Source organism: Capra hircus, chromosome 8, assembly GCF_001704415.2.
Source record: "Capra hircus breed San Clemente chromosome 8, ASM170441v1, whole genome shotgun sequence".
NCBI classification, from domain to species: Eukaryota; Metazoa; Chordata; class Mammalia; order Artiodactyla; family Bovidae; genus Capra; species Capra hircus.
This window is the reverse complement of record NC_030815.1, coordinates 59,472,875-59,485,368: the sequence shown is the minus strand read 5'-3', so window position 1 is coordinate 59,485,368 and position 12,494 is coordinate 59,472,875. Positions and strand designations below refer to the sequence as shown.

The 12,494-nt window shown below is 39.9% G+C and overlaps 1 protein-coding gene across 5 annotated transcripts in view; it reads right to left on the bottom strand.

Moving 5' to 3' along the window:
• The window catches only part of LOC102178625 (phospholipid-transporting ATPase FetA), an 84,001-nt gene that overhangs the window by 37,033 nt on the left and 34,474 nt on the right, over positions 1–12,494 (bottom strand). For all 5 annotated transcript variants that reach the window (XM_018052118.1, XM_018052119.1, XM_018052122.1 and 2 more), the window contains one exon: positions 3,486–3,682. In XM_018052118.1, the coding sequence (XP_017907607.1) occupies positions 3,486–3,682 (197 nt within the window). The remainder of the gene's footprint in view (positions 1–3,485; positions 3,683–12,494) is intronic.

The window sequence follows — 12,494 nt, the reverse complement described above, 5'->3', positions numbered from 1 at the left end:
TTGCATTGATCACTGAGGAAGGCTTTCTTATCTCTCCTTGCTATTCTTTGGAACTCGGCATTCAGATGCTTATATCTTTCCTTTTCTCCTTTGCTTTTCACTTCTCTTCTTTTCACAGCTATTTGTAAGGCCTCCCCATGTAGCCATTTTGCTTTTTTGCATTTCTTTTCCATGGGGATGGTCTTGACCCCTGTCTCCTGTACAATGTCATGAACCTCATTCCACAGTTCATCAGCCACCCTATCTATCAGATCTAGGCCCTTACATCTATTTCTCACTTCCACTGTATAATCACAAGGGATTTGATTTAGGTCATACCTGAATGGTCTAGTGGTTTCCCCTACTTTCTTCAATTTAAGTCTGAATTTGGCAATAAGGAGCTTATGATCTGAGCCACAGTCAGTTCCTGGTCTTGTTTTGGCGGACTGTATAGAGCTTCTCCATCTTTGGCTGCAAAGAATATAATCAATCTGATTTTGGTGTTGACCATCTGGTGATGTCCATGTGTAGAGTCTTCTCTTGTGTTGCTGGAAGAGGGTGTTTGCTGTGACCAGTGCGTTCTCTTGGCAAAACTCCCTTAGCCTTTGCCCTGCTTCATTCCGTATTCCAAGGCCAAATTTGCCTGTTACTCCAGGTGTTTCTTGACTTCCTACTTTTGCATTCCAGTCCCCTATAATGAAAAGGACATCTTTTTTGGGTGTTAGTTCTAAAAGGTCTCATAGGTCTTCATAGAACCGTTAAACCTCAACTTCTTCAGCGTTACTGGTTGGGGCATAGACTTGGATTACTATGATATTGAATGGTTTGCCTTGGAAACGAACAGAGATCATTCTGTCATATTTGAGACTGTATCCAAGTACCGCATTTTGGACTCTTTTGTTGACCATGATGGCTACTCCATTTCTTCGGAGGGATTCCCGCCCACAGTAGTAGATATAATGGTCACCTGAGTTAAATTCACCCATTCCATTCCATTTTAGTTCGCTGATTCTTAGAATGTTGACATTCACTCTTGCCATCTCCTGTTTGACCACTTCCAATCTGCCTTAATTCATGGACCTAACATTCCAGGTTCCTATGCAATATTGCTCTTTACAACATCGGACCTTGCTTCTATCACCAGTCACACCCACAACTGGGTATTGTTTTTTGCTCTGGCTCCATCCCTTCATTCTTTCTGGAGTTATTTCTCCACTGATCTCCAGTAGCATATTGGGCACCTACTGACCTGGGGAGTTCTTCTTTCAGTATCCTATCATTTTGCCTTTTCATACATTCATATTTAGTGTGTGTTATTTCATTGCTTCATTAGTAACCCCTGTCTGAGACAGCTGCATTGAGCAACATGAATCTTTTGTTTGAGGTGAGGGAGGTGGTGCTCATGCCCTCATTATTGACTTTATTAGTCCTCATGTGTTGAGTTTTGACCCCTCTCTTCCTTCACCATACCAGTCACCATAGCAATCTCTCTAAACTCAGACACTTAATGACATTATTTCTTTCCTTAGAAAGATCTCTGCTGCTTTTAGGATAAAGCCCAAACTCCTTGACCTAGCATTCAAGGTTCTCCTGAATCTAATCCTAAATTACCATCCAACACCTCAGTCTAGGCTCACTCACTGTTCTATGACCAGATCAAGCTTTTACAAACCTCTAACCTTTGTACATACTGATCTTTCTGCTTGTAATATTATTTTTGTATTTTCTTATTGGTAAATGGTCCTCTTTTCTCATGTATCAGTTTGATGATTTCTTTTTCTGTAAATCCCTAAGACTCTATAGGTGGAACCAACCTATTCCTTTTCTAGGCTCCCATAGTAATTTCTATTACATCATTCTTCATATTGTTCTTAATTATTTACCTAAGTATCTGTTTCCATGGCTATGGTGTAAGCTTATCTAGAGGAAGGGCTGTCTTATTATTCATGTATCTTTCTCTGTAACCTAATATAGTGCTTGGCACATAGTCAGTTCAGTCACTCAGTTGTTCAGACTCTTTGTGACCCCATGGACTGCAGCATGCCAGGCTTCTCCATCTATCACCAACTCCCGAAGCTTACTCGAACTCATGTCCATTGCATCGGTGATGCCATCCAACCATCTCATCCTCTGTTGTCCCCTTCTCCTCCCACCTTCAAATTTTCCCAGCATCAGGGTCTTTTCCAATGGGTCAGTTCTTTGCATCAGGTGGCCAAAGTATTGCAGTTTCAGCTTCAGCATCAGTCAGTCCTTCCAATGAATATTCAGGCACTTCCTTTAGGATGGGCTGGTTGGATCTCCTTGCAGTCCAAGGGACTCTCAAAAGTCTTCTCCAACACCACAGTTCAAAAGTATCAATTCTTCGGCACTCAGCTTTCTTTATAGTCCAACTCTCACATCCATACATGACTACTGAAAAAACCGTAGTTTTCACTAGACGGACCTTTGTTAGTACCTTTGTTGGTAACATAGTAGGTGTTCAATAAATATTTAATTAGTAAGATAATTTAGCTAACTTAGCACACACGCATATAGGGTGCTTTTAGGGTTGGGATGCCACAATGTAGGGTTTAGAAAACCCGAAAAGGAGGCAGAAAATGCGTTTGGGTCCGTTTATGTGAAAGGGAATGCTGGAACTCGAAAAAGGGGATTAAAATACAGTAAAAACTTATTTTATCTATATTTCAAATTTTTGTCCAAGGTGCTCATGAAAAGGGGAAGGAAACATCCTTTCAGTTCAGTTCAGTTGCTCAGTCATGTCCGACTCTTTGCGACCCCATGAATCACAGCATGCCAGGCCTCCCTGTCCATCACCAACTCCCAGGGTCCACTCAGACTCACGTCCATCGAGTCAGTGATGCCATCCAGCCATCTCATCCTCTGTCGATCCCTTCTTCTCCTGCCTCCAATCCCTCCCAGCATCAGAGTCTTTTCCAATGAGTCAACTCTTCACGTGAGGTGGCCAAAGTACTGGTGTTTCAGCTTTAGCATCATTCCTTCCAAAGAAATCCCTTCTCCAATTTTTAGGAACCAGAATTTAAGTCATAATCACACCCACCTGCAGTTTGCTACATTGTTTCTGGGGGAAAAAGCATTCTGAGTTCTGAGTCATTTACAAATGACTGTTTAGAATCTGGGTCATTGATAAACTAGGGGCTGCCTAGCTTGTACTTAAACACAAAATTTGTGGGCATTGTTTTCTAATTATTTCATGTGTTTGTATGACTTATTTAGTCATGTACATTATAAATTATTTGAGGGTAGCAATAATTTTTTTATTATATAACCCACATAGTATCTAGCACAGTATTCTGGACATAGAAAGCATTTATGGAGACTCTAAATATTTCTCACAGTGTTTTGTGCACCAGGCACTCTGGAAAGTAAAGAGTTAAAGAGCACAGCATCTGTGTTTCCTGAAAGTTCATAGTCTAGTTGGGGAATAAGAAGGAAGTATCCTCCCCCAGAAGAAGTCAGCTCCTTCCTCAGCTGTCACAGAAGCCTACCTGACGTAGAGGGAAATAGGCACCATGGTGTTGAGGATAATGAAGTAGGACCAGAAGATAAGGGTGGCAGAGAAAACTGATGAAGAGACATAGTCTTCCCACGGCAGATAATCCTGGAAGTAGTAACCTTTGTTGTTTTCCCAAATGTAATGACCAACTGCTAGGAGAAAACACATGCAGCCTAAAAACAGGAAAATCTAGAAATCAAAAAAAGAATTAAATTAACATTTCATCCAAGATGTACTGCTTTAGTTCTACCATCTGGAGTCTCTCTCTCAACAAAGCTTCTCTCTTTTCTTGGAGGGCGGGGTGGGGAGGTACCCCCTGAAGCTCACAGTCTCTAGGCAGTAGCCTACAAGACAGAAAAGAAAGCCCAGCAGGAGCTGTCCTTGGGATTTTGATAGGACAAAACAGTAACTAAAATGCATTAAGTATTAAGTGCCAATAACAGTGCTAAGTACTCTATGTGTATTATTTAATATTATTCTTGTCTTTTAATAATAGATAATAAACTTGATATTAAGAATGGAAAAGTATTTTGCCTGAAGTTATCTGGCTACTATCCAGGAGAGACAGGTTTTGGACCAGTTCCAGAACCCAAGCTCTTAATTACTCCATTATTGAAGTGAGGTTCTGCTTTAACAAAAGTATACAAAGTGTCACACTGGATTAGCAGTTGCAGGTGGGGAGGTGAGAAGGAAATGGATGTAAAAGGTTGACAATATGGCACTCATGTTTACAGAAAGAAGATGGTAAAATAGGAAGGCAGACCATGTGCCTACTGAGCCTAGAGCTCTAAGGGAAGTGGTTGGAAATAATTAGAATATTAGTGTGTGTGGGCTGACTTTGACAAAGGAAAGATTTGAAGTAGGCGAATAACTGCAAGAGGAATAGAGTGAAATTTGAGGTTTCCCTGTGGCTCAGACGGTAAAGCATCTGCCTGCAATGCAGGAGACCCAGGTTCAATCCCTGGGTCGGGAAGATCCCCTGGAGAAGGAAATGGCAACCCACTCCAGTACTCTTGCCTGGAGAATTCCATGGACTGAGGAGCCTGGTGGGCTACAGTCCATGGAGTCACAAAGAGTCAGACACGACTGAGTGACTTCACTTTCACTTTCACTTGGGTCATCAAAGAACTGGAAAAGCCTTTACTTTTAGACACTAAAGAGGAAAAAAGAGATAAGATTGAGATCTTAAGCAAACAAGGCCCAATAATTCTTTCTAACTGAATAAAATGAATCAGCCTAGGGGTAATGTTCAGATTAAAGACGATACCTTCTTATTGAACTAAGATTACTGTTCTTTTCTAGATAACATCAACTTTCTTGCTATTAGTCAAGAAGTGAAGTCACTTAGTTGTATCTGACTCTTAGGTTGAGAGAAAGGACATGGAGGGAAAATGCTGCAAAGAAATAAGATGGGTTTGAGAACTATGTTTAGAAAAGGACTTTGAGGAGGAGGGGATAATAATCCTGAACTCATTTTACAAGGCCAGCATGACTCTGGTACCAAAGCCAGACAAGGACATTATAAGAAAAGGAAACACAGGCCAATATCCCTGATGAATGCAAAGTTTCCCAATAGTAAACCAAATATAACAGCATTTTAAAATGATCATACACCATAATCAAATAGGACTGAGGCATTAATGAAAGAAACTGAAGAAAACAAGTAAATGGAAAGATATCTCATGTTCACAGACTGGAAGAGTTAATCATTGTTAAAATGTCTGTACTATTCATGCTATCTATAGATTCAATACAATCCCTATCAAGATTTCAATGGCAATTTTTTTTTTTACAGAAATAGAAAAAAACAATCCTAAAACTTATATGAAAGCATGAAAGACTTCAAACGGTCAGGGTAATCTTGAGAAAGATGTAAGGTGAATGTATCTCATTTTCTGATTTCAAACTATATTGTAAAGATATAGTAATCAAAACAGTAAGGTACTGGCATAAAAACAGACATATAGGCCAATGGAACAGAACTGTGAGCCCCCAAATAAACCCATGCACTTCTAGTCAATTAATATTTGAAAGAGAGACAAGATGGTATTGGAAAAATTGGACATATGCATGCAAAAGAATGAAACTGGACCCTGATCTTATACGACTCACAAAAATTAACTTGGTATGAATCAGAAGGTTTAAATGTGAAACCTCAAACCAAAAAACTCCTAAAGAAAACATAGAAACAGGGAGAAAAAACTCCTCGACAGAAGTCTTGGACATGATCTTATGAATATGACATCCAAAGCACCAGCAACAAAAGCAAAAATAAACAAGTGGGATTTACATAAAACTAAAAAGCTTCTGCACAGCAAAAGAAACAATCAACAAAATAAAAAGTCAATCAATTGAATAGGATAAGATATTTGCAAACTATGTATCTGATAAGGAGTTAATATCCCAAATATTTAAGAAAATAACTCAATAGCAAAAAAAAAAATCAATTAAAAAATGGGTAAAGGTCCTGAACAGACATTTTTCCAAAGATGTTCAAATGGCCAATAGGTACATGAAAAGATAAACATCAGTAACTATCATGATACTCTTGGTGGGAATGTAAATTGGTACAGTCACTTTGAAAAACAGTACAGAGGTTCCTCAGAAAATTAAAAATAAAACTACTATATAACCCACCTCAGGGTATATATCCAAAGGAAATTAAATCACTATCTTGAAGAGATATCTCCACTCCCATGTTCATTGAAGCGTTATTTGCAATGGCCAAGACATGGAAACAATCTGTCTATTGACAGAAGAATGGATACAGAAAATGTGATACACACACACTCACACACACAGACACAAACACACACACACTACAATGGAACATTATTCAGCTATGAAAAAGGGAATTCTGTAATTTTTGATAAGTGCCCAACTCTTTAAGAAACTGCCAAATGCTTTCCAAAGTGGTTATACAATTTTACATTCCATCAGCATCATATGCCCACATATCTACAAAGAAGACATGTATTATGTTACTGTGAACTTCTAAGTCTACTCAGAGGTCTTCAAACCTACGCCCTTTGTCACAAGGTGTGAACTGTTCAAAGTAACCCATCTCTACTGGTAGAAAACTGTAGGTCTCAACTTTGAGTCACTAATAGAAAGTCTTTGAAGACAAGAGTATGAAGTCAGAAGAAGCAGATCTAACTAGGACCATTCTCAAAAAATGAGATTTAAAAATCTTTTTTATTATAAAAAACTTCAAACACATATTAAGATATTAAATACTATAATGAACCCCTATGTACCCATCACCCAGCTTCATCAATGATCAATTCATGGCCGGTTTTATTTTATTCCAAATCTCCCCTTCCTGTGTCCTCTCTTTTATTTTAAGCAAATTTCTCACATTATATAATTTTATTTGCAAACTGTTTAATACATATCTTTAAATGATCTTACTTAAACACAAAATCATGATACCTTTATCACTTAAAAAGTTAGTAATAAACCCTCAATATCATTCAATATTTGAGATTTGAGAGTTGAATGAGGGATGAAAGAGAATAAAACAGGTGCATTAAGATAAAAAAGAACAAAATCTGCTTTTATTCTTAGCCTAATGCAGATTCCTATTGAGTAGTTCCATTCTTTGTGATGCAGATTTCTTTGGGGTCATAAAACTCTTCTTAATCTTACTCCCTCTTTGTTCTGCTTCTCTTCACTGAGTTATGTGACAGAATGGCTTATCCTCATAGCTCAGATTAAACTTTAATGATGAGTTCTACTGGCTGTGCTTTCCTTTTGAACCACCCATGTCAGTTCAGTTCAGTCACTCAGTCATGTCTGACTCTTTGCAATCCCACAGACTACAGCACACCAGAATTCCGTCCATCACCAACTCCCAGAGCCTGCTTGAACTCATGTCTATCAAATCGATGATGGCATTTAACCATCTCATCCTCTGCCGTCCCCTTCTCCTCTTGCCTTCAATCTTTCCCAGCATTAGAGTCTTTTCAAATGAGTAAGTTTTTCCATCAGGTGGCCCAAAGTATTGGAGTTATAGCTTTAGCATCAGTCCTTCCAATGAACATTCAGGACTGATTTCCTTTAGGATGGACTGGTTGGATATCTTTGCTGTCCAAGGGACTCTCAAGAGTCTTCTCCAACACCACAATTTAAAAGCATCATTTCTTCAGTGCTCAGCTTTCTTTACAGTCCAACTCTCACATCCATACAGGAAAAACCATAGCCTTGACTAGATGGACCTTTGTTGGCAAAGTAATGTCTCTGCTTTTTAATATGCTTTCTAGGTTGGTCATAGCTTTTCTTCCAAGGAGCAAGCATTTTTTAATTTCATGGCTGCAGTCACCATCTGCAGTGATTTTGGAGCTCCCCAAAATAAAGTCTGTCACTGTTTCCATTGTTTCCCCATCTATTTGCCATGAGGTGATGGGACCAGATGCCATGATTTTAGTTTTCTGAATGTTGAGTTTTAAGCCAAATTTTTCACTCTCTTTTACTTTCAACAAGAGGCTCTTTTGTTCTTCTTCACTTTCTGCCATAGGGTGGTATCATCTGCATATCTGAGGTTATTGATATTTCTCCTGGCAATCTTGATTCCAGCTTGTGCTTCCTCCAGCCTGGCATTTCTCATGATGTACTCTGCATATAAGTTAAATAACCAGGGTGATAATATACAGCCTTGAGGTACTCCTTTCCCAATTTGGAACCAGTGTGTAGCTCCATGTCCAGTTCTAACTGTTGGTTCATGACCTGCATACACATTTCTTAGGAGGTAGGTCAGGTGGTCTGGTATTCCCATCTCTTTCAGAATTTTCCCCAGTTTGTTGTGATCCACACAGTCAAAGGCTTTGGCATAGTCAAGAAAGCAGAAATAGATGTTTTTCTGGAACTCTCTTGCTTTTTCAATGATCCAGCAGATGTTGGGAATTTGATCTCTGGTTCCTCTGCCTTTTCTAAATCCAGCTTGAACATCTGGAAGTTCACGGTTCACATGCTGTTGAAGCCTGGCTTGGAGAATTTTGAGCATTACTTTACTAGCGAGTGAGATGAGTGCAATTATGTGGTAGTTTGAACATTCTTTGGCATTGCTTTTCTTTGTATTAGGAGTGAAAACTGACCTTTTCCAGTCCTGTGGCCACTGCTGAGTTTTCCAAATTTACTGGTATATTGAGTGCAGCACTTCCACAGAATCATCTTTTAGGGTTTGAAATAGCTCAACTGGAATTCCATCACCTCCACTAGCTTTGTTCATAGCGATGCTTCCTATGGTCCTCTTGACTTCACATTCCAGGATGTTTGGCTCTAGTCCAGTATTCACACCATTGTGGTTATCTGGGTTGTGAAGATCTTTTTTGTATAGTTCTTCTGTGTATTCTTGCCACCTCTTAATATCTTCTGCTTCTGTTAGGTCCTTACCATTTCTGTCCTTTATTGGGCCCATCTTTGCATGAAATGTTCCCTTGGTATCTCTAGTTTTCTTGAAGAGATCTCTAGTCTTTCCCATTCTGTTGTTTTCCTCTATTTGTTTGCATGGATCCCTGAGAAAGGCTTTCTTATCTCTCCTTCCTATTCTTTGGAACTCTGCATTCAGATGCGTATATCCTTCCTTTTCTCCTTTGCCTTCAGCTTCTCTTCTTTTCTCAGCTTTTTGTAAGGCTCCTCAGACAACCATTTTGCCCTTTAGCATTTCTTTTCCTTGGGGATGGTCTTTATCCCTGCCTCCTGTACAATGTCATGAACCTCCGAACCTCCATCCATAGTTCTTCAGGTACTCTGCCATACAGATCTAATCCCTTGAATCTATTTCTCACTTCCACTGTATAATTGCAAGGTATTTAATTTACATCATACCTGAATGGTCTAGTGGTTTTCCCTATTTGCTTAAATTTAAGTCTGAATTTGGCAATAAGGAGTTCATGATCTTAGACACAGTCAGCTCCCAGTCTTGTTTTTGCTGACTGTATAGAGCGTCTCCATCTTTGGCTGCAAAGAATATAATTAATCTGATTTAGGTATTGACCATCTGGTGATGTCCATGTGTAGAGTCATCTTCCATGTTCATTTCAGTTCAGTTGCTCAGTTGTGTCCGACTCTTTGTGACCCCATGAATCGTGACATGCCAGGCCCCCTTGTCCATCACCAACTCCAGGAGTTCACTCAGACTCACGTCCATCGAGTCCGTGATGCCATCCAGCCATCTCATCCTCTGTCGTCCCCTTCTCCTCCTGCCCCCAATCCCTCCCAAAATCAGAGTCTTTTCCAATGAGTTAACTCTTCTCATGAGGTGGCCAAAGTACTGGTGTTTCAGCTTTAGCATCATTCCTTCCAAAGAAATCCCAGGGCTGATCTCCTTCAGAATGGACTGGTTGGATCTCCTTGCAGTCCAAGGGACTCTCAAGAGTCTTCTCCAACACCACAATTCAAAAGCATCAATTCTTCAGTGCTCAGCCTTCTTCACAGTCCAACTCTCACATCCATACATGACCACGGGAAAAACCATAGCCTTGACTAGTTGGACCATAGTCGTAGTCGGCAAAGTAATGTCTCTGCTTTTGAATATGCTATCTAGGTTGGTCATAACTTTTCTTCCAAGGAGTAAGCATCTTTTAATTTCATGGCTGCAGTCACCATCTGCAGTGATTTTGGAGCCCCAAAAAATAAAGTCTGACACTGTTTCCACTGTTTCCCCATCTATTTCCCATGAAGTGATGGGACCAGATGCCATGATCTTTGTTTTCTGAATGTTGAGCTTTAAGCCAACTTTTTCACTCTCCACTTTCACTTTCATCAAGAGGTTTTTTAGTTCCTCTTCACTTTCTGCCATAAGGGTGGTATCATCTGCATATCTGAGGTTATTGATATTTCTCCTGGCAAACTTGATTCCAGCTTGTATTTCTTCCAGCCCAGAGTTTCTCATGATGTACTCTGCATATAAGTTAAATAACCAGGGTGACAATAGACAGCCTTGACATATTCCTTTTCCTATTTGGAACCAGTCTGTTGTTCCATGTCCAGTTCTAACTGTTGCTTCCTGACCTGCATACAGATTTCTCAAGAGGCAGGTCAGGTGGTCTGGTATTCCCATCTCTTTCAGAATTTTCCACAGTTTATTGTGATCCACATAGTCAAAGGCTTTGGCATAGTCAATAAAGAAGTAGATGTTTTTCTGGAACTCTCTTGCTTTTTCCATGATCCAACAGATGTTGGCAATTTGATCTCTGGTTCATCTGCCTTTTCTAAAACCAGCTTGACATTAGGAAGTTCATGGTTCACGTATTGATGAAGCCTGGCTTGGAGAATTTTGAGCATTACTTTACTAGCATGTGCGATGAGCGCAATTGTGCAGTAGTTTGCACATTCTTTGGCATTGCCTTTCTTTGGGATTGGAATGAAAACTGACCTTTTCCAGCCCTGTGGCCACTGCTGAGTTTTCCAAATTTGCTGGCAATTGAGTATAGCACTTTCACAGCATCATCTTTCAGGATTTGAAATAGCTCAACTGGAATTCCACCACCTCCACTAGCTTTGTTCATAGTGATGCTTTCTAAGGCCCACTTGACTTCACATTCCAGGATGTCTGGCTCTAGATGAGTGATCACGCCATCGTGATTATCTTGGTCATGAAGATCTTTTTTGTACAGTTCTGTGTATTTTTGCCACGTCTGCTTGATATCTTCTGCTTCTGTTAGGTCCATACCATTTTTGTCCTTTATTGAGCCCTTCTTTGCATGAAATATTCCCTTGGTATCTCTAATTTTCTTGAAGAGATCTCTAGTCTTTCCCATTCTGTTGTTTTCCTCTATTTCTTTGCATTGATCGCTGAGGAAGGGTTTCTTATCTCTTTTTGCTGTTCTTTGGAACTCTGTATTCAGATGCTTATATCTTTCCTTTTCTCCTTTGCTTTTCACTTCTCTTCTTTTCATAGCTATTTGTAAGTTCTCCCCATGTAGCCATTTTGCTTTTTTGCATTTCTTTTCCATGGGGATGGTCTTTATCCCTGTCTCCTGTACAATGTCACGAACCTCCCAATATTAAATTTGAAAGCATATTCCTCTACTTGCCACTTCTCCTGCCCCAACTCTATCAACTCCAGTTGATAAAAAGGAAGGAAGGTAAAGTGATGATAATAAATTACTGTTGCTATTGCTATTGCTAAGTCACTCAGTCGTGTCCGACTCTGTGTGATCCCACAGATGGCAGCCCACCAGGCTCTCCTGTCCCTGGGATCCTCCAGGCAAGAACACTGGCGTGGGTTGCCATTTCCTTCTCCAATGCATCAAAGTGAAAAGTGATTACTTACTTATAAATATAAGTTTATTTCTAATTATTTTAAATTATTAGAATAAATAATTTGACACCCTCTAAAGTTGTGGGAGAAAATTACAGAGTGACCTTCAACACTGCTTCTGCTCCATCCCTGTTAATGACCCATCAGTCATTTCTAGGGCTGTGCCCTCCCCTCAACCAGAAAGGAAATCAGCTGTATCAGACCAAGCCCCGGAGGGCAGGGCTTCTCCCACTCAGAAAGGCCTGCAGGGGCAGTACACAATCTGCTCTTTCCTCATTCCTAGAGCTTTTCCTGTCATCCTGAGACTTTCTAAAATCTTGCAGATGGTGTCTTTCTTAAGAAACATTCATGCTGTGATGGGGTTTATTGGTGCTTAGTCTCTAAATCTTCACAGTGCTTCCTCTGTATAAGAAGAAAGAAATAAGAAATTGGTTGTTGCTACAAAGCCCAGACATTACTTTGTTTATTATAAGGGCCAGTCAGACCCAAGAAGAGCAGATAACCTCCCATTTTACACTATGTCTCCAGTAAAGGCTGAAAGAGAGTCTCAAGTCTGTCAAGAACTAAGGCCATTGCTGATCACAGTCATAGGCAGCCTGTAAAAAGAATACTCCTCAGTCCTTGGGCCCTTCACTTCTGTGCTTTTCACTGTACCTTCACTCTAGAAGTACAGCCTGGATTTCTGGCATCATTTAAATTTCAAACATTGATTTTTTTTTTTCTTTGCCCCACAAATAC